Source organism: Lemur catta, chromosome 4, assembly GCF_020740605.2.
Source record: "Lemur catta isolate mLemCat1 chromosome 4, mLemCat1.pri, whole genome shotgun sequence".
Lineage (NCBI taxonomy): Eukaryota > Metazoa > Chordata > Mammalia > Primates > Lemuridae > Lemur > Lemur catta.
Window position 1 is genome coordinate 69,308,209 of NC_059131.1, and position 22,823 is coordinate 69,331,031.

The 22,823-nt window shown below is 43.6% G+C and overlaps 1 protein-coding gene across 1 annotated transcript in view; it reads right to left on the reverse strand.

Moving 5' to 3' along the window:
• MERTK (MER proto-oncogene, tyrosine kinase) overlaps positions 1-22,823 on the reverse strand; it is a 100,729-nt gene that overhangs the window by 56,292 nt on the left and 21,614 nt on the right. Inside the window, exons 3-4 of the mRNA XM_045550082.1 lie at positions 10,894-10,994; positions 8,731-8,904 (exon numbers count right to left, since the gene is read on the reverse strand). Of these exons, the coding sequence (XP_045406038.1) occupies positions 8,731-8,904; positions 10,894-10,994 (275 nt within the window). The remainder of the gene's footprint in view (positions 1-8,730; positions 8,905-10,893; positions 10,995-22,823) is intronic.

Genomic DNA, 22,823 nt, shown 5'->3' on the forward strand with positions numbered 1-22,823 from the left:
ACATTCACACCAAGTCAGAATTGCCTTGCAGTAGCCGAACGACCTACCACAGCAGTTCTCCAGGCGGTCAGCGGGCCAGTACCCACAGGCCAAATAGAAGCCAGCAGAGAAAAGTGGAAACTGGTTCAAACCAACGTTAACATTCTCCAAAACCAGATGGCACTTAAGCCCAAATATAGTCTTCTTTACTTAATTTGTTCAGTTAAACTTTTTTTGTTTAATGGCACTAGTTTTCCAACTAGAGATTCATTTATAAGCCTGGATTGAGTATAGCAACGAGTGTGCACTAGGGACAAACAGCTCCCTCTCACTCCCCTATTCTCCTTCTGTGCGTGAACAGGAACCACCAGACTGGAATAGACCTTGACGTTTTATAGCCCAAGCCCTTGTGGCTTTCCAGGGAGAAAAATCATCCACCCTCTTAAGTCTCCACCCTCCCACCCACTCTAGCCCCGATAGCCTCCTGCTCCGAGTCTGCTTTCTCTCCTAGCGGCCGTTCTCCCTATGGTGAGTTCTACTTTTCACCTAACTCTAGTAAGATGGTTCGCACCCCTCTTGCTTGATCCCCCGCTGGTTGGAAAAAAAAGATTGCCTATGACACTGGCCTGAAAGATATTTTGAAGGGACATTTCAGTAACAGGACATTCCCTTGAGGGAAGGACATAGGAATCGCTGAGGAAACAACTTTTAAGAGCACAGTTAGGCTAATTCTTTAATTTCTGGATTAAGCAATCCTGCAAATTAACTAGATAAACAATCCTGTCCCTTCTTTTATTTTTTCCTACTGTCCATCTTTCTACCAAAGGAGGCAATAAATAAAGAACCTGCTGCATAAATGAAGTACCTTAGAACTCCTTATCTGCCCTGCATTCATTCACTCAGCAAATATTTACTGAGTTCTTACTATGTGCCAGACATTTTCTGGGATATATCCATGAATAAAACAAAGATTGCTGCCCTTACAGAGCTCACATTTTCATGGAAGGAAATGAGTAATAAATGATAACCTTGATAAATAAGTCAGCTGAATGCTGTAGTAGAAGGTAATAAGTACTATGGGAAAATAGAAGAGGATCAGAAGGTCAGGGTTGGGCAGGGACGCAGGCTGTAATTTTAAATGGAGGGAGAGGTCAGAGGTAACTCCCCGAGAAACGGCCTGTGAGGAAAGACTTGGGTGAGGGAATGGGACAAATTGATTCTAGGGGGGCTGGGGAGGTTCCAGGCAGGGTGAACAGGTGGGAGAGGCCTTTTCTTTTTCCTCTGAGTGGGGTGGGAGCCCTGGCGCTTTGTGCAGAGGACTGACATGGTCTGACTTATGTTTTATCACGATCACTCCAGCTTCCGTGCAGAGAATAGACCTTAAGAAAGCAGGTCTCTTAATATTCGATAGCTCCAGAGTTCTTCCTGATGTATAAAACGGATATTAAAAAATGCCTAACTATCACAGCTTGCTATGAGATTCAAAGTAAATGTTTAGAGAACACACTATGAGCATTATGAACTGATTTGTATACAGTCTAGTTATTATTGTTACTGTTATTACAGGAATATTAATTACTAGTAATATATCCAACTAAAACAAAAGCTAGCTTAGCTGTTTTCTAGATGTGGATTTAAATATAAAATGAGTATTAAAAAAATAAAAACCAGGAAGATGAACACAAGTCCACCATTGTTAACAGAAAGGCAGCTCAAAATTGACAGTGCATTAATAACTATTGCATATAAAAATAACAATGCAAAAAATTTATAACAGGTAGCATTTTGATCATTCCTATAGGGGGTTCCTATATCAAGAGCTTTACAGTCATTGTTTCACTGAATCCTCACAAATGTTTTCTGAAGCAGACACTGTTGTGATCCCTATTTTATACAAATAAGAGCAACTTGCCCAGGGACACACAACAGTAAAGTGGCATCCGTCTATATGCAAAGCTAGAGATCTTAACCACTAATCTATAAAGTGTTACACCATTAAGCACCATGCAGCAAATGCTCTTTGCAGTTCTGCTCTTTATTTGGGGATTTGATTTTGCCCATGACAAAGTGCTTCTTTAAAAAAAAAACAACAACTTTCTATTTTGAAATAATTTTAGATTCACAAGAAGTTGCAAAAATAGCACAGAGTTCCTGTGCACCCTCCACCCAATAAGATCTTACATAATCATAGTGTAATGATCAAACCCAGGAAAGTAACTTTGGTACAGTACGATTAACTAAACAGAGACCTTATTCAGATTTACCAGTTTTTGTTTTATTTGGGGCAGGGAGAAGGAGTATACAGTTCTATACAATTTTATCACGGGTACAGATCTGTGGCCACAGGACTGTTGCATCACCAAAAGAAGCTCCCTCATGCTGGAACATCCCATCCCCAAACCTAAGCTCCGGAAAGAACTGACGTGTTCTCCATCACTATAATTTTGTCATTTTGAGAATATTATCTAAATGGAATCATAGAGTATTTAACCTTTGAGATTGGCTTTGTTCACTCAGAATAATGTCTTTTAGACAAAGTACTTCTTTGCTCACGTCTCTCAAAGAAAGCTCTTACATCACAGAGGAAAAAATAAAAACTTGTATCAAGAGGGAATAAGCATATGACCTTCCTGTTCATAAATATGCTTGCTCAAAGCAGTCCAAACAATCGGCTATTTAAACCACTTCCCTACTTAGCATTCCCTCCGTAGAAGGGATCGGAAAAGTTTACTTCGAGGTTCATTTCAAGATAGAACAGCGTCTCCCTGCGAACACTCGCTGCTTACACCAACATTCGAGGGGCAGCTGCACGAAGCCCCCTGAAAGGCATCTCAGGACAGAATGGCCTCAGCACCTAGTTCGCCAGACATGAACTACCGGGAGGGCCTCGGGTATCAAACTAAAACTTCCTCAGAATTAAAAACAGATTTAACTAAGAATAAATTTTTATGTAGTTCTTTTATAAGGTTACAAAACTCAGACGCTTAGGAGCAGTCAGCAAGTAGGTGATTTGATAGCAGCCCCCGTAAGCCCAGCACGACCCCTACAGTCAGCACCCTGGGCCCTAGGCCCCTCATCCCTGGACTTATTTAAACCCTGTGGGTCTGCAAAATGGGTATCAAAATCCTGTTCTATTAATTCCATAGAACTGGCTAGAGATATAAATGAGAAAAGATATGACAAAGAGTTTAAATGCAAAGATAATTTTACTTCATTATCACTATGTCCCTTTGTCCCAGTGAAGGGATCTAAGACTTGGGGACTGTTTGTAATTCACTCATTTGTTCATTAGTTCATTCATTCATTCACACGGTTCTCATGTGCCAGGCCCTGTGCTGGGTGATGGTGCTAACCTGATTAATAATTCATATATACTATTCACCTAATTAATAACCCTTCTGGGAGGCCGGACAAGCAGATGGTTATGCTGCAATGTGATGGGGAGGTACAGGAGTTAGGGAACAGGTGCTGTGACTACATAGACAAGGGGGCAACCAGGAAAGTTTTCCAAGGAAAGCCATGAGCTGAGTGTCAGAAGATAACAGCGCTTTACTTGATAGACAAGGAGAAACAGGCAGCCTGGCAAGAAGACACAAAGCACTCAAGGCCCTGCCAGAAGCTCATTAGGGCTCACAAGCAGGTGCTTTTGCAGGTGAGGCAGGAGGCGACCCTGGGAAGGGTAAGCAGGAGTCCCGTGTGTCTTAGACTTCAGGGTAAAAGGGTAGATTTTAACGTGTACGTCCAGGAGAATCATGCCAGGAGTGAGAAGCTCTATATTTCAGAAGAACCTCTCTACTGATGAGGTGGAGAATGACTTACCACGTAGGTGAGAAGGGGTTAGGGGGAGAAATCTGGGACCATAGTTAGGAGGTAACAGCAAAGGTCCTGGCCATGAATCAGCAAAGCCTGAATTAAGGCCATGGCCATGGAGGTACAGAGGAAAAAATGAGCACAACTGACATTTGAAAATAATGTACAGATCTTGGTGACTGATTGTTGGAAAGGCAAGGGAGAAGAATCTGGATAAGTTCCAGGTTTCTGGCTTGAATGTATGATTACATGCTGAGGCCTTCACTTCACTGTACAGCACCAGCTACACCATCTCTCCTATCAAAAAGGCATTTCATAAACACTGGCACTAAGAACACTAAGTCAGCAGCCCTGCTGTTCAAATCCTTCACAAATAGGAAAACTGCTTGAGCAATGCCGTACACTGTATATTCATTTAGAAACTAAGTGTAGAATTTCAACTCAGCAGTTTAAATGAGTTCTTCATTTACAGACACATTTGTCTCTATTCTGAAAACTCCAGAGAAGCTGTTGAATCTGACAAGATATCTACGAAATATTAGGGAGAATTTTTTGGAGGGGGACAGACTCAGACTCTGTCACCTGGCTAGAGTGCAGGGGCATCACCTCAGCTCACTGTAACCTCAAACTCCTGGGCTCAAGCGATCCTCTTGCCTCAGCCTTCCAAGTAGTTGGGACTATTGGAGAGTGCCACCAAGCCTGGCTATTTTTAGTAGAGACGGGGTCTCCCTCTTGCTCAGGCTGATCTCGAACTCCTGAGCTCAAGCAATCCTCCCACTTCGGCCTCCCAGAGTGCTAGGACTAGAGGTGTGAGCCACTACGCCCGGCCAAGAATTTCCGTTATCATTTACTTTTTGGCACATGATGGTCCCTGGTGAAAAGTGAATTCCTCATGTACACCCACATTTGGAAGCACCTAGTAAATGCTACAGGGGGCACTCTCCTACTGGTCCTTTCTACAACTACCACATACCAGGCACTGAACTAGACCCTAAAGATGTGGCCAAAAAAAGCTTCAGTTCCTGCATTTAAGAGGCCCCCTGGTCCCATGGAAATAGGCTGAGGGGTAAATCAGGTATTCTGACAGATGAGAAGTAGGCCAGGTGCTGGGTGTGGTGGTATGGTGGTATGCACCTGTAATCCCAGCTACTCGGGAAGCTGAGGCAGGAGGATCGCTTGAGCCCAGGAGTTTGAGGTTGCAGTGAGCTATGATGACACCACTGCACTTTACCTGGGGCCACAGAGCAAGACTCTGTCTCAAAAAAAAAAAAAAAAAATTAAAGAAATTAAAATTAACTTATAAAGAACTTGAGATCCAAAATAGGTAGCAGTTGTAAGGGTGCACCTAACCATTTAGGAATAAATCAGATTTCCAAACTGAGACAAATTATAGCCTTGGGTATTAAAAGAATTTGCAGCACTCTAGCCTGGGCAACAGAGGCAGACTCTGTCTCAAAAAAAAAAAAAAGAATTTGCGGAATTTATCGCAAAAGCACACTTCTAATTTCAGAGAAAACACACAGAAAAGGAAAAGTTCCAGATGAACAGAGATGGACAGATTTTTGTCCCTATTTCTATACAACATACAAAAATCTTTTTATTTTCTATATACTAAAAGCAAACAATTGGGAAATGAAGTCAGATATGCTATTTATTGGCACACTGTTGGTGGGAATGTCTTTTGGTACAGCCATTAAGGAACAGTATGGCGGTTCTTCAAATAATTAAAAATACAACCACCATATCATCCAGCAATCTCTATACTGGGCATATATCCAAAGGAAATGAAATCAGTATTTTGAAAAGATATCTGTACTCCCACATTCATTGCAGCATTATTTATAATAGCCAAGACACAGAAAAACTTAAGTGTCCATAAACAGAAAAATGGATTTAAAAAATCATGATATATACACACACACACACACACACGTACACAAATATATACCAAAAAGAATATATGATTGGTTAATAAGCACATGAAAAGACACTAAAATCTTTTCTAAATCTAATCTAAAATTAGGCATCACAGAAATGAAACACAAATTAAAACCATATTAATATACCATTTAATATGCACTAGAATATTTAAAATTAAAAAGATTAACAATATCAAATGTTGGCAAGGATGTGGATGGAGCAACTGGAACTCTCGTCCACTGTTGCTGAGAATATAACATGGTACAACCACTTTGGAAAATAGTTAAGTGGTTTCTCTAAAAGTTAAGTGTACACCTACTATAAGACTCAGTAATTCCTCTCCTAGATTTTCTTTCTCTTTCTTTTTTTCTTTCTTTCTTTCTTTCTTTTTTTTTTTTTTTTTTTTTGAGACAGGGTCTTGCTCCTTTGCTGGGGCTAGAGTACAGTGGTATCATCATTGCTCATAGCAACCTCAAACTCCTGGGCTCAAGTGATCCTTCCGCCTCAGCCTCCTGAGTAGCTGGGACTACAGGCACGTGCCACCACTCTCCTAGGTATTTATCCAAAACAAAATAAAAATATATGTCTCCTAAAACTCTTCCATGCAAATATCCATAGCTACTTTATTCACAATAGCCAACAACCATAAACATCCCGAATCTTCACCAAATGAATAAACAAAATTAACGCATTCATATGACAGAGCATTGTATCAGCAATAAAAAATAAAGCACTACTGATGCACAAAACAACATGGATGAACCTCAAAAGCATGTTGAGTAAAAGAAGGCTGATACAAAAAAGTTTACACTTTGTATTCCATTTTTTGAAGTTCAAGAACAGGCAAATTAATCTGTGATGATAGATATTGGAATAGTGTTGGGAGTGACAACTGGAAGAGCCCCTCAGGGACTTTCTGAGCAGATGGCAATGTTCTACATCTTAACTGAGGTGGCAGTTACATGTGTGTCTACACTTACGAAAACTCACTAAGCTGCACAACTAAGTTCTATGCATTTAAGTGTATTTCACATTTTACCTCAATGAAAAAAAGTCTTTCTTTATGGGAGTTCAGAGTAATCATCCTAGAAAGGGTAGAGTATATTTTCTAAAATTTATTTTGAACCAAGAAGTTACTTATCAACTCCTTGGAGAAAATCAAAGAAAATTCAGATGAAGGCAGAGAACATTCTAACATTCCTCCTAAAGTCAGGGGTTAGAAAACTGATTCAGAGACAATCGCTAGGGGCTGGCATTCACCTGCTGACTCATTCTGGCTGTAAATATTGACTGAGTACTACTATGAGTCAAGGGAGTGCAGCAGTGAACGGGAAAGACAAAGTCCTTGTCCTTAATAAGCATACATTCTCTCAGACAGACAAGGAGGTCACACAAATAACAGGGTGAATACAGATAGCGACAAGTACAATGGTGAGATTAGATAAGAATATGTGATTGGGAGTCAACAGAGGGGTGGTCAGGGAAGGCCTCTCTGAAGACGTGATAGTTGAGTTGTGTCACGGGGCCAGAAACAGATGGAAAAACATTGCAGGCAGACAGAAGAGATAGTGCAAAGGTCCGGAGGCAGAAAGAAACACCAGGCGTCAGGGGAAATGAAAGACAATAACTATGGTACTCAGTGAGCAGGGAGGAGAGAGTGGGATGGCGTTGGGCTGGCGAGTTGGGTAGGGGCCAGGGCAGGAAGGACTCTGGGTGACAGTCTAAGACAACCCAAAGCTACTGAAGGGTTTTCAGCAGGCAGGTGATGTCATCTGCTCCTGAGGAGGGTGGATGGGAGTAGGGACAAGGCTGGGAGCAGGGAGACCAGTCACGAAGCTACTGCAGTCGTGTTGGCAAGAGCTGGCAGTGACACAGACCAGAGTGCCAGCAGCAGAGAAGGAGAAAAGACAGATTTCAGACCATCGTAGAAGCAGAACTGACAGAACTGCTGATGCATTCAATACGAAAAACGAGAAAAAGGAAGGATGGGCAGATGGTGTTATCATTCACTAAGATGGGGAATTCTGGAGTGAAACAAGTCTGGGGTGGAAACCAAGAGCTTCATGTTAAGAAGCCTACACACTCAGCACATGGAAATGCCAAGGAGGCAGCTGGCTACGTGAGCCTGAGGCTGGGGAGAAAGGCTGGGCTGGAGATGTAAAGGTTGAGGTCATCACCACACAGTTGCCATTCTCAGCAGGGAGCTTCTCAAAGTGAAAAGAAGGGGCCCAGGACTGAGCCCTGGGACCCCTCAACATTTAGAACTCCTGTTAGCACCAAAGGAGGAGCAATGATTAGGGAAGAAAGCCAGGGCAGTGTTTCCAAGTTCACTGCAATATCGGAGGGCCTGGAACAGCCTCAGTCATACTGAAGTCCCTCCTAAAACATTTGCTGAATGCATGGAGAAAGGAAGGAGGGAGGGAGTGGCGTGACCTTGCCAGATGTTGCTGAAAGATGCAATGAGAGGAGCCACAGGGGAGTCCACTGGCTTTAGGGGCACAGGAAACGTCCATGGTGTTAACAAGAGCATTGTCAGTGGTATGGGGGACCAAAGTCAGGGCACTTTTGCTTGGGTGGAAATCAAGAAGACCATAGAATGCCCATTTAGTCACAATCCCACAGGGACTCACCAACTTCCTGCAACAGCTCCCTGTGACCAACCCACTTGCTTGCTGTCAAACCCACTGAGGTGGTTCCCTAAGCACAAGACCCCCATTGCAGAAATGGGGAAGTGAGCAGGGCTCTTGCTGCAGGGGCTAGGGGTTCTGGCCACTTCCCCAACTTCACCAAGCACACCCTCGGAGGGCCCTCAGCCACTTCCAAACCCTGGTCTGTGAATTCTCACACCTGTGATTCCCACCTACCTTCCCCTCTACCTAGTCCCAAACCTCTGCTGCTGTGCCTGCATTTTCATCCTTCTCCACTGCCCAGCTGGTGGCGTGCAGCAGGGAGTCACCAAACTTCCCATCCCTTCCACTATTAGAGAGTAAATAAATAAATAAGCACACTGCTTGGACTTACCAGGAACAGTTAGAACAGAGGGGGATTTTTCAGGCCGTTCATTAACACGGCTGCTGTTTTGAACCCAGAAAATGTTGACCGGCTCAGGTGGGCCCACAGCCTGACAGGTGAGGTTGAAGGGTGTGTTTCTGGTGACATTCATGCTCTCTGGCTGCTTAGTAAAGTGAGGAAGTCCTGCAGAGAAAGCATTAAAGGAAAGAATGTTTCAGATCCTAAGCAGAGGCAGAGCCCTAAGGAGAATGGAAACTGAACTAGAACTTGGCAACGGGAGATTTGTTTATGTACTAACTACCTCAGGTCTGAAACGGCCAGTTTTTGCCTCCTTAAAGCTGGGCAAGACAAAGCACAGAGCCTCATTCCCACCAGTCTACCTTAAGGCTTTCTAGACACTTTCCCAAAGGGGCCGTGAATAGCGATGCAGAACTGGTTTTACTAGAAGGGAGGCCACAAACAGTTCTTAAATGAGGTGTTGCTCAAACTCCTGGGACTGGTTGGCAGGTTTTTAGTACGTCTTACTTAAAAAAAACATGGAGTAAAAACAAAGCTACGTAATAGGTCTGCCCATGGTATGAGGCAATCTGCTGTATGTGTGACTTTCAAAGGAGTGATGTTAAATTTTAAAATCTGTATACTTGTATAGGGCTGAACATTTTTCAAAGCACGTTCTCATGAAAACAGTATAGATACAGTTACACAGTTACAATCCTAAAATCTCCTATTGTAATTCCAAAATCAAGGCCATAAAGTAGTTTAGGAATATCTCAGAGAAAGCCAGTCAGTACTTCATGGGGGCATGTGCCAAAAATGTAACAAGTCAAGCTAATCGTGTTCTTCTGGGATTGGGAACTCAAAGATCTGGTTCAAACAGGAATGATACGGCAGTTATGTGAAATGGGATTGTTTCTTCCTGCTTTGAGGTTTTCCAAAACTCAATTTGGACTTAATGTGTTCCTCCCCTGGGCAGTTTTCTGACAAGTAAAACGTCCTCTAAATATTTTCCCCAGATTAGCAGCAAATGTAGGAAATCCTCTCTGGCCGATGCTGAGAGGATCATGTGCTGACATAACCCTGAGACACGTGCTGTAAGGTCTAAAACAGCCTCCTCTGAGGGGCCTCACTCCCTGTCTCTTCCCCTTCTCTGTCTCCCCTATGCACTCCTCCTTCTTCCTTCCCTCCTCCCTCCCTCAGGCCTCCTTCTGGGTTAGTGGGTAACAAGTTGAGGTTCACAAAAGAATGGGTAGCAGAGGAGACTTTTAGTGGGAGATGTTCGTAATCGAGTTTCAAGAGAAAGTAGGAAAAAGAGGTGATCGGATGTCTCTGCTAACAGGGAAGCCTCAGAGAGCAAGCATGCAGAGGCCCTGGAGGACAGCCCCCCAGGGGAGTGGGGAGCGACCACCTGGGGTGATAATAAGGTGCTCCTCCTTGCAGCCTTCCTAGATGGGCCCTGCCATTGCAGAACCAGGCATGCAAACCTCCTGACCCAGGGCACCAAGCTCAGGACCTGAGCTCCCCGAGCCTGGTTCACCTGTGCATCAGTTCACGTTCCCCATTAGAGTTCAAATTCCTCAAGGGCAGAGATTGCCTTTTCCTAGCCTGATGTTTCACTCCTAACCCCGACTGACCCTCATGTGATGTCATGGAATTTCTCTGAATTCCATGCACCTGATCCTAGCACCCAAAAGGAGTCTCCAGCTGAGCTGTTGACTCAGTCCAGGAAAGCCACTCAACCCACAATGTTTCACCATCTGCATATGCAAAACAGGAAAAGATGCTGAACAATAAGCCAATAGTCACTTGGCCAGGTGAGTGGTATCTGGGAGCAGCACTGAGAACTGGATTTAAAAAAATGCATTTTACTTCCTAAAGTCTTCAGCTTATTTTTATTGTAAAAAAACCAGTGGATAAGGAAGTCTATAATCTCTTTTTATCTCACCTCTAGTAACTAGGATAGAGGTCAAACTTTAAGAACAGAATTCATTTTATTACCTATAGTCTACAAAGAGGACTGCCTTATAAAATTTCAGTGTTGGTGGATTTGCAAGGTTTGCATACAGAGGTCTAAATGGGCAGGACAAACTCTAGAATGTTATACACAAAACATTTAATGCAGGCTCTAAATTAAGCAGCTCTCTGACAGTGGGACTCTCTGGCCTCTGGACTTACCTTGCACCTCGATGTAGATGGGGTCAGACACGATCTCTTCATTATTTATTTTCATCTTACAGATATACGACCCATTGTCTGAACGCTGCACACTGGTTATGCTTCAAAGAAAAACACACAAAGATATTTACAGTGACTACCCTTTGAGTCCCAATTATATGAACAGAAAATTCTTCATCTTCTTTGTCATATGCTGTGATGGTTAATTTTACGTGTCAACGTGGCTAGGCTATGGTTCCCAGTTGTTTGGGCAAACACTAATCTAAATGTTGCTGTAAAGGTATTTTTCAGATGTTACTAACATTTAAATCAGCAACCTTTGAGTAAAGCAGATTACTCTTAACAATGTGGAGGGGCCTCATCCAACCATTGAAGGCCATATAAGAAAAAATTAAGGTCCCTTGAGGAAGAGGGAAGTCCCCCTCCAAACTGCTTTAGGACTCAAGACTGCAACATCAATTCTTTTTTTTTTTTTTTTTGAGACAGAGTCTCACTCTGTTGCCTGGGCTAGAGTACAGTGGCATCAGCATGGCTCACAGCAACCTCAAACTCCTGGGCTCAAGCGATCCTCCTGCGTTGGCCTCCCTGGTAGCTGGGACTACAGGCATGCTCCACCATGCCCAGCTAATTATTTTCTATTTTTAGTTGCCTGGCTAATTTTTTTTCTATTTTTAGTAGAGATGGGGTCTCGCTCTTGCTCAGGCTGGTCCCGAACTCCTGAGCTCAAGGGATCCTCCTGCCTCGGCCTCCCAGAGTGCTAGGATTATAGGCTTGAGGCACTGCACTGGGCCCATGCAACACCAATTCTTCCCTGGGTCTCCAGCCATCACCCCTCTGGTTTCATATTTGCCAGCCCACACTAGCATGTGAGCTAATTCCTTAAAATAAATCTTTCTATAGATAGATGATAGAGAGATAGATAGATAATCATATCAGTTCTGTTTCTCAGAAGAACCCTGACTAATACATGTCCTGTCACCTATCTTTCTATGGTAGGTTCTACACCAGTGGTTCTCTGCATTAGGATACTGCCCCTCCAGGCATTTTGGAAATTTGTGGAGTTGTTTTTGGTGGTCACAATGACTCGGAGTTCACCATGGCTTTTAAGGACCAGGGGCAACTGTTCCATATCCCCAATGACCTTCTGAGACTAGAACCTAATTCCATTTTACATGTACACAAAGTATTTTGTATAGTTTTAATATCAACCTAATTCCCCAGGACTGCAACTATGATGAAAATGGAGGCCTGGGATCCCCTGGTCCTGTTTGGAACTTTCTAGTGCCTCAGTCATCATTTCAGAAGGTCCATCACTATCAGCCCCACTGCATTTGCAGTGGCCGTGTGCCATGTGCTGGAGGGGCAGCTAGGTCCAAGTCTGGGGGTACTGTATGATCTCTCCTGGGGTGGTCATGCCCAGCATTTACATGTTGAGATTCACAATACTTTATTATAAATCACCTTTCTTTTGTATTCCTCATATTACAGTTGGAACACTGTCTGCTAGAAAATCTCTGCTATAGAAGGCAGCCTTGGCTCTAAGAGGCTGACAGTCCTGCTTTCCACTTTCCCAGTGTGTTTACAAACAGGACATTACACAACATGCATGAAACTTGCACTTACCCAGGGATGAGAATAGGAAAGAGAATGAGGAATATTTTGAAAAACTCTCAGATGCTCTCCAACAGAGGATGCCTTTATTGTCCCAAAGGCACACTACTCATTAGACACAGCAAAGAAGACCAGGGGAAAGAAGGAAAGGAAAAAAAAAAAAAGAGGGGTCCACCTTCCTTCCTAGCAACTTGCTTCCCTAGTACAACTTATTTATCCCTAAGCAAAATAAAACCCATTCCTCAACCGGTGAATGGCTGAAGCTTAAGGTCTAAAAGAGACTAGGAAGCTGTCAAGGTTAGAAGTGGCTCAATCCTGGGCCGGGGGCCCCACAGACAGTGGTGGCAGCTGCCAGCAGTTAGCACAGCTTGGTCGGCATCCAGGGCAGACACGCAGCAGTGAGTGAGGTCCCCAGGCCTCCAGGAGACACAGTTCCCTTAGGTTGAACACACAGTTTTCAGAACAAACACTAAATATTTTAAATACAACTTCTCCCCAACAATACCATTTTGCAGATTCTTATTAGCCTGAGACAAATAGCGTACCTAAAATACGTGTCAAGAATGGCATCCTGAACAGGTGCTTCTCAAAAGAAGAAAGACAAATAGCCAAGAAACATGAGAAAATGTTCAACATCACTAATCATCAGGGAAATGCAGATTAATACCACAACGAGCTATCTCCTTACTCCAATTAGAATAGCTTTCATTAAAAAGTCCAAAAACAATAGATGCTGGCGTGGACACAGAGAGAAAGGAATACTTATACATTGTTGGTAGGACTGCAAATTAGCATGGCCTCTATGGAAAATAGTATGAAGATTTCTCAAAGAACTACAAGTGGACCTACCATTAAATCCAGAAATTCCACCACTGGGTATTTACCCAAAGGAAAAGTCATTTTACCAAAAACACGCCTGCACTTGAATGTTTATTGCAGCACAATTCACAATCGCAAAGATGTGTAATCAACTCAAGTGCCCATCATTTCATGAATAGATTAATAAAATGTGGTATATGTATACTATGGAGTACTACTCAGCCATAAACAAGATGAATTAATACCTTCTGGAACAATCTGGATGGAACTAGAGACCATTCTCCTAAGTATAGTATTGTGAGAATGGAAAAACAAACACCAGACATACTCACTATTAAATTGGAACTAACTTATGAGCACACAAGTGCATGGAGGGAAGTAAAACCCAGTGGAAAGCAACCAGGAGGAGGAGGGAAGGGGGAGGGGAATAACCAACCTAGTGGGTACTATGAACACTATTTGGGTAATGGGTACGCCTATAGCCAAGACTGAAACATTACAAAAATGATCCATGTAACCTAAAACATTTGTACCCCTTTAATATTTAAAAAAAAAAAAAAAAGAACAGCATCAGTCAGAACTGGGGGGATCAGAGCTGCTCAGGTTAATATTACCTCATTATTTCTGGGGCTCAGTTACTGTCCCCTGTCATTGCATTTCCTGATGTGCAAATCTGAGTGGTGCCCTTTTGACTTGAAATACTCTGTCCCCACCATTCCTGTGCAGGAGCAATAGAATTCTGGAATGTTCCTGATGAACACATGGTGGACATGGGTCAAGGAAAGGCCAGATCCTTCCATGCTTTGGGGCGGTGGCTGGATGTCACAATGCTGACAGGTCATCAAGAGAAGCTGGAAGGAGACCTCACAGGTCAAAAATCTCCAAATAAGGGACTAGCTGACCCTCCCCTGGTAACTTCTTGGATGTCATGGTGACAGGGAGGGCTGAAGAAAGAGGGAGAGAATCCTGGGTCTAGAATGATGCCCTGCCCATCATGGACAATGACTGGTGGCTGAATGGTGATCCTGGCTTTCAGCAGTTCCTGAATATTCTGCATAGCTGACTGGTCTTCTAGTTTTCTTTGCAGCTCCAAGGAAAATCAAGGCTTCTGAAGACATATTTCACAAGTCCACTGTAGAAGAGGCATCATTTTCTTGAGGCAAGGCCCAGGGGCTGGACAGAGTAAACCATGAGATTGGACAGGGTAGGAGACCAGTGCCTTTGAAGATTGGCTCTGGCTCAAGGCCCAGAGTGACAGCGGGCTTGCATCAGGACTCAGGGTACAGGGACCAAAGAGAAAATGAAAGCCAGGGAGGGATGCAGCACACGGCCCCAGGAAGGCAGCCCGATGGGGTTGCACCCAGCCCAGGGACGCAAAGCATACCTTTGCAGAGCCCCAGAGACCTCAGAATCTATCAGGCACACCTTGGGCTGTAGAAATCAGACTGCACAAGATGTCTAGGAGAACCTTAAGGCAACCAGCAAGGAAGATTCAGCCCAGAAACAAAAGGAACATGCAGAGCACAAAGGGAACATGATCAAACTTTACCTTTAGCCATTCATGTCAGGCAGAGCTTAGCAATCACTGGGTGAGGACAGGTACCTGCATTGGCCAGCAAGTCCAGACCCATGCCACCTATATCACAACAAAGATTTTTCCATAAATTGTTCCACTTGTTACTTTCTAGACATCCAAGGAAAGGCTTCACTGTGAAGGAGGGTGTGGGGTAGGGCTGGAGACAGGAGGAGTGGCTGTCCCTGAGTCTCCTCCAGAAACAGGAGGCTCAGTCTCTGTGGAGGCTCAGCTGGAAAGGCTTTGAGCTCAGAATAGCAATTGGGGCATCCCAACAACTGACAAGAGGAGTTCCAGAGAGAACACAGACAGGAGATGGTGAAGAGGGATGATCAGCAAAATATCCCAGAAATGAAGATAAGGGTCTTTCCTAACCAGGCCCCTGGGTAAGCAGCACAATGGAAAGAAATGATCCACTAAGGGCCTCATCAGGAAATGTTACAACTCTAAGACAAAGTGAAGAAAAGCAGGTTACTTGCTAGTGAATTGGACCAGCATCCTCCTTCTCAAGAGCAACTGGGAACTCAAAGAAAATATATCAATAACTTCAAAGTTACAGCAGGAGTTATTTTCCTCTATTAATTCTGTATCTAGCCAAACTACCTCAAGATGAGGGTGGAAAAAATGGCATTTTCAGACATGCAAGTCCCAGGGAGTTAGTGGAGGATGGGCTCCGTGCCAAAGAGAGGGAGCACACAGAAAAAAAGGACCTGGGCTCCAGGAAACAGAAGCTGGACTGCAGGAGGAGGAGGGGGACCCCAGAACAGTGGTGAAGATCAGTCCTAATAACTTCATCACTGTGAGAGGAGATGCATATGTTCCTTTAGAGTTTAGGGAAGAATGAGTGAATGATACTTAGGAAACTATTAAATTCAGGAAAATAAAAAATCTAATAAAGAAGAGCTATGGTTTGAATGTTCCCCCCAAAACTCAGGCTGAAACTTAATCCTCAATGTGGCACTATGGAGAGGTGGGGCCTTTAAGAGGTGATTAGATCATAAGGGCTCTGCCCTCATGAGTGGATTAATCAATTCTGGGATTAATGGATGAATGGGTTATCATGGGAATGGGACCAATGGCTTTATAAGAGGAAGAGAGACCTGACATAGCATGTTAGCATGCTCAGCCCCTCGTTATGGGATGCCCTGTGCAGAGTCCCCACCGGCAAGAAGGGCCTCACCAGATGCGGCTCCCCAACCTTGGACTTCCCAGCCTTTATAACTGTAAGAAATACATTCCTTTATAAATTACCCCATTTCAGGTATTCTGTTATAAGCAACCAAAACCAGACTAAGACAAAAGTAAAATATAATTATAGTATATTACATGACTCAGCTGAAAACAGAATTTCCTCAGCCACAAAAAAATGTGAACCCTGGGTATTGATTTAACCACAGCTATGAGTAACACTGTATTAGATTAACACACATACTGGAGACTGGCACACCCAAAAAAACCTACGTAGGCTTGCATATGGATTGAATATCTCTGGAAAGACACTCAAGAGATGGGTAACCTCAGCTCCCCATAGGGAGAGGGCTGGGGCTGAAATGGAGAAGAGAATTTTTGAACAGTTGGAATGTTTATGATGTGTAGATACTACTTTAAAAAAAATGGTAAAACAAACTCATCAGATTTTGGTCAAATATAAACATCTGAATCAGGGAGGATGAAAGAAATGATACAGACTCAGCCAGGGTGTCTAGACAGGAACTACCAGGCCACAGCTGTAGGGCCAGCAGCTGCAAAAGCCCATCGCACCAGGGCAGCATGGGCTGGGTCAGCCTGGGGACATCCTACACACACACAGCGTGTCTCCGACCCTCAGTCCTACCACCACCGGGCTGGCCTGCTCGGAAATGGCTCATACACAGCAGTGTAGCTCTAGAGTGTTCTTAAAAGAAATAAAAAAAAAAAAAAAGACAAATATTGTATGATAGCACCTATATGAGCTATCCAGAGTAGTCAAACTCAGAGAGAAAGGAAGGAGAGCAGTGGGGACGAGGGGCTGGGGAGAGGGAGGAATGGGAGTTATTGCTTCATGGTACAGAGCTGCAATTTGGGAGGATGAAAAAGTTGCACAGATGGACAGTGGTGATGGTGGTGCAACAATGTGAATGTACTTAATGCCACTGAATTGTACACTCAAAAAGCTTAAAAAGGTGAATTTTATGTTATGTATTTTACCAAATAAAAAAATGAAAAACAAAAAAAATTTAAAGAAATACAGAGATCCACTGACAAGCTTCCTGGTTTCACCTGCCACAGTTCACACAGTGCTGACAGTATCTAAGGGATAACCCAAGCACACAGAGCTCTGAGCTGAAAGGAAGCACATTACAGACTGTCAGCTATCAGGGGTTAGTAACAGCTTAGAAACTGGGCTCCTATTTTCTAGATTCCACTTTTGTTGCCACCAAGAGCAGCAGGACAAAGAACTGGCCACAGGCGTCGGTGTGGGGACGGAGCAGAGAGCCCGCAGGGGCTGCAGACACAGCATCTCGGAGCGGGGAGGGCACAGGATTTCAGGGGGCCCAAACTACCCACTCAGTATCTTTACAAAGAAAATTTAATGAAAAAGTAAAATCCTTCCAGCTGTAGCCACCGGGAACTCTGCCAGAGTTTAAAGAGCAGTGGGAACCCCTAGACTAAACAGAAAACAAACAACAAATACTTTCCCTTTACCACAAATCTCCCGGTAAGTAAATCTGCCAGTGTACAGGAGCATCAGTTGTTTTTGCACGAGACTTGGTCTCCCTAGTCTTCCAGTCTGGTGGCTATTGCCTTTCTGGAGTGCTTTACCTGACAAGAGAGCATTTTCACCTAAGCCTGAGGGCTGTTTACAGGCTAAACTGGACATTAAAGCTAATTATATCCCATAAATTACACCCTCCTTTGGAGATGCCAGGGAAAGGTCTTGGCCAAGCAGTGTCCAGGGCCTGGCTGAATGGATGCACTATAGTTACAAGCTGAAGTGGATGCAGATGAGGCAGGTTACTGCTTAGAGCACCAAGGAGGCCAGTCCAGTGACTCAAGTCCCATGAAGGAGGCCTGGTAAGTGCTCTCGGGGAACCCCGAGCGGCTAGCAGACTCTGAGTGTTTTCTACACCTATTAATGAAAGATGACTCCTGGCTTTATCAACAATAACAGACATCCAAATGAAACAAAATAAAAAGTGAATTATTAGCATGGAATGACCTAGCTTAAGAGGCATCTGCATTAGAAGTACCACATCAGTTATTTCTTCCCTTGTATAGGTCTCCAACCTCAGCATTTGAAAAATAATTGTTATTGTTTTCCCTTTATATTTTAATTTTCATTCCTCTATATTTGCTTGTTTCACAATAGCAGATTACAGTGACATACAGCAACCTTTAAAGTATTTTGAAGGCTTTTAATAATGTAGGAAAATGTGAATGAAACAGACTATGGAATCATCTATGTAATAAAAGACTAATTTCATTTCAAGAATATTAAATGTATGTATGCTTGGAAAATTTTTCTCAGAGTTGTGGGATTATGGGCCATTGTTTCCTTCTTTGTACTTAGTATTTTCAAAGTTTTTAACACATATATTATTAATACTACTAAAATAATTTTAAAATACACATACACGTGCAAGGGCACACATACACACACACACACACACACATACACATATACACACAGGAGCTAAGACCAAGCAGTTTCAAAAATCTTTCAAGGACACTCTCACATATGATGCCAGATGTCCCTCAATCTTTCCAGAGTGTGTGGGATTCATACTTAAATGTCCATGAGCTCTTACCATTTCCATCTTTCTTCCCCCCAGTTTCAATCAATGAAGGTTTGACTGTAAGACGTAGTTGCTCCTGAATGGCAAAAGTGTACTCTCCCAGTCCTGATGCTGGTCCTCTTCCCCTAAATTAATACTTCATGGCCAAGTCTAAAACCCGAAGGAAACACTACCTTAGTACTTCTGCACTTGATGTTTGATTCTGCTCTTCTCCATTCTGTCCATAACCACAAGCAGGACAGGGACCAGGTCTGCCCTCCTTGTCTCAACATCTAGCCATTCATTCAGGTACTATGCAGCCAACAAATCAGAGATTGCCTGAAAACACCTTCACGAGCAAGGCTGGCCATTTTTATAACTAATGTGTAGTTGCCTATGTGTTGTGACTTAGAAAGCATTTCTACTCTTTGGTGTCTAAAATGATGTCACCAGTGAATGTTAAAGCTTTCCTAGTGTAAAGGACTTTACCACATTCCTTTCTTCCTTTGGAAGGGGGACAGAAATATGACAGCAGGGGGCCGCTGTGGGAAAGAGGGTATCCCAGCAATGGAAGGAGCCAGGAGTAACAGCAACCAAAGCTCTGGCACATTAAATATGCACACCTTCTGAACCACACCTTCAACTAGGACAGATGCTGTTTTAGGACCAAAGACCAGATGCTTGACCAACCTTTATATTTGGAATGAGGATTTTGGGCATTTAAGTGTGGGGTGGGCTGGAGACAAGGGTTTGCATGATATGGAAGAGAAAATGTGGAACCAACATTAGGCTGAGAAAGTTAAATATACTGTTCACAATCCTGTAAGTCTTTAGAAACTCACAATTCCATTGCATTTAAAGGATGAATGAGGCTGGACACGGTGGCTCACGCCTGTAATCGTAGCGCTTCGGGAGGCTGAGGACGGCAGGATTATACTTGAGGCCAGGAGTTCGAGAACAGCCTGAGCAAGAACGAGACCCTGTCTCTACAAAAAGTAGAAAAATTAGCTGGGCATGGTGGTGCACCTGTAGTCTCAGCTACTCCAGAGGCTGAGGCAGGAGGATTTCTTGTGCCCAGGAGTTTGAGGTTGCAGTGAGCTACAATGTAGCTCAGGTGACAGAGCAAGATTCTAACTCAAAAATAAATAAATAAATAAAAAGTAAAGGATGAGGGAAGGTACAAACTGTGGGATCTTCAATCTGGAGACCTCATCATTTTCAAAATTCATGTAAATTCTGCCCATTCTTATGAGAATTTCTATATGTAATAAGAACACCTTATACAAAAATGCTCCCATGACCTAACTCAAAATACCATGTGTTTCTCTCTAGAGTTCCTCTGACCCCTTTCAATATATAAACATCCATATTCTGTATTCTCATCCCCTCATATGATTTTATTAGCACATTGCCATGAATAAATGTGATCCATATAGACATTGTTAATGGCAACTCTGACAAAATTTCAGGCTAATAAATTCCTAATAAAATTACATACGATGAAAGCCTAGAACTATTTTTTAACTCTGCAGCGTTCCTAGGAACCAGAGTGGATTTCCTTAGGGTCCCAGAGATGTGAGAAGAGAGGACACTGCAGGTGTGCAAGTCAGGCTCCCTGTTTGACTGTGACTAGCTCTCTGTCCAGTGACCCTACTCATTGGGCCTTCAGGGTCTCCATCTAAAAGACAAGTTTAGGGTCTCCGGCATCCTCTCAACAAGAAATTATACAAATACTTATATTCTTGATTAAGTCCCTATCATTTATTTCACTGAATCACTACAGCTACTGTGATACCTGAACATTATCTTAATAAAGTTGAAGAATATCATAAAGGCTGATTTGCTATCATCCTATATGCTATCCAATTCAGCTAACTGTCCATCATTTGCAAAAATTCTGATCACTAAATTTGTTTTAAGGCTGAGTTTGGAGGTCAAATAAGATTTTTCGCCTTTAGAATGAGTCTATGCATAATAAGCTGAATACATGCAAAAGAATAAATTCTACTCTAAAGTTCTCAAAGTATCACCCAGGTCACCTTCTGAACTCTAAAGGCACAAGTCCAAAACAAGACACTGATTAATCTAAGTTTGAAAAAACACACTAAATACTCTAAGTTTAAAAACTCTCCAATTTAAGTCCTCTGAACATCTCGTGGCACCTTAGAGCAGAACTGGAGCTGGCAGTCACCGGGTCCACACCCACCTCTTTCTTGGAAAGGTGGCTGAGAGATGCAGCAGTTCACCATGGTTCCCACGCTGGCCAAGCGCAGAGAGACAGCAGAGCTGTGCTCCCCTCCTAAGTGACACCCGATGAGACCCAGGTGCCAGCTTTCTGTCCTTTAATCCTGTAGTCCCCAACCTCCAGGCCACGGACCGGTACCAGTCTGTGGCCTTTAGGAACTGGGCCCCACAGCAGGAGGTGAGCGGCAGGCAAGTGAGCAAGGCTTCCTCTATATTTACAGCTGCTCTGTATTTACAGAGCTCTGCCTCCTGTCAGATCATGGGTGGCATTAGATTCTCATAGGAGCATGAACCCTACCATAAACTGCACATGTGAGGGATCTAGGTTGCACACTCCTTATGAGAATCTAATGTCTGATGATCCGAGGTGGAGCTGGGGCAGTGATGCTAGCACTGGGGAGTAGTTGCAAATACAGATTATCATAAGCAACACACTTGGGGTATCACTGTCTCCCATCACCTCCAGATGGGACCATTTAGTTGCAGGAAAACAAGCTCAGGGCTCCCACTGATTCTGCATTATGGTGAGCTATGTAATTATTTCATTATCTATTACAATGCAATAATAATAGAAATAGAATGCACAATAAATGTAATGTGCCTAAATCATCCTGAAACACCCCCCCCCCCCACCACCACCACTGGTCTGTAGAAAAATTGTCTTCCTTGAAACTGGTCCCTGGTACCAAAAAGGTTGAGGATCACTGCTTTAAACCTTAAAATTACTCCTCATTCACTTATTATTAAATGGCGATTTTACTTCTGTCATGTCTTCTACATCTGCCTTTTGTAATTGATGTAGAAAAAAATCTATTCAAATCTCCTGAGTGGTCTTAGTCACCGGCTGGGAATGGCAGCCCAAGAGACCCAGCCAGAGCTTAAATCAACCAAGGGACAGTGTGGAAGGTAGATTCTTTGCCTGGAGGCTGAGGGGTTATCCACCGACCAAGCCTATAACCTGGAGGGAAAAATGCAAAAAAAAGGCACATCTTGTGGAAAGGATGACACACAAAACACTAACTGGCGTCGTTAGGCCTGTGGTAACTGCGAGATGGTTTTCTGACAAGGAAACATAGAATGATTCTCTAAAAGGCAGACCACAGTATGGGACCACTCCAAGGATCGTGTCAGAGAAAGTGAAAACGCAGCAGATCAAAGAGGAATCACAGAGAAAATGCTCTCACTTTAACTCTGTGTGGCTCTGACCTCATTTTGAGCTTTTAACAACCACAGGCTGACCCAATTCTAACACTGCACACGTAAAGAAGTCCTGATGCAAAAACAAAAACAGAAAGACAAAAAACCTCCCGGCTGAGAGGAAAGAGTGGAGAATACAAAAGGAGTGGAGAGAGGAAAAGCAGCTCCCTCCTGTCTGCAGCACTGTGAGACTGAGGGCTCCATCTCTGGGGGATGGAGGATTCCGGATCCATGTCCTGGCTCTGCTTAGCCCCTCACCCCACCCCCCACCCAGCTTGCTCTTGCAAACAATGTGGAATACTGAGATGGCGGCCCACGTGGCTGAGGGCTGTCTCCTTTCCTGAGACTGTAGACCCTCCACCTTCCCCTGCTCCGGTGCACATGAGGGCTGCATCCATACCGTGAAGTACAGCGGCAGGAGGACTGGAGAGAGGTGGAAGGCAGGGCCATAGGGAGAAGGAAGGGAGGGAGGATGACCAGTTTTAAAAGCCCCACCCCCACTGGGTGATTCTGATGTCTCCTCACAGCCTGTAAGAAATACTGTTCCCACTCACTGGCAGAGCTCTTGCATCTCGCTGGACTTGCTATGACCAGTAGGTCAGGTGCGAAGTAGCCCCCAGCTCCCAGAGTATCTGTTAACCAACAGTTCCAATGGGGCCAAGCCCAGTTTAGAAGCCAACAACACAGACTGTCAGTATTCACCTAACTCTACAGGGACCAGGGGGATTGCT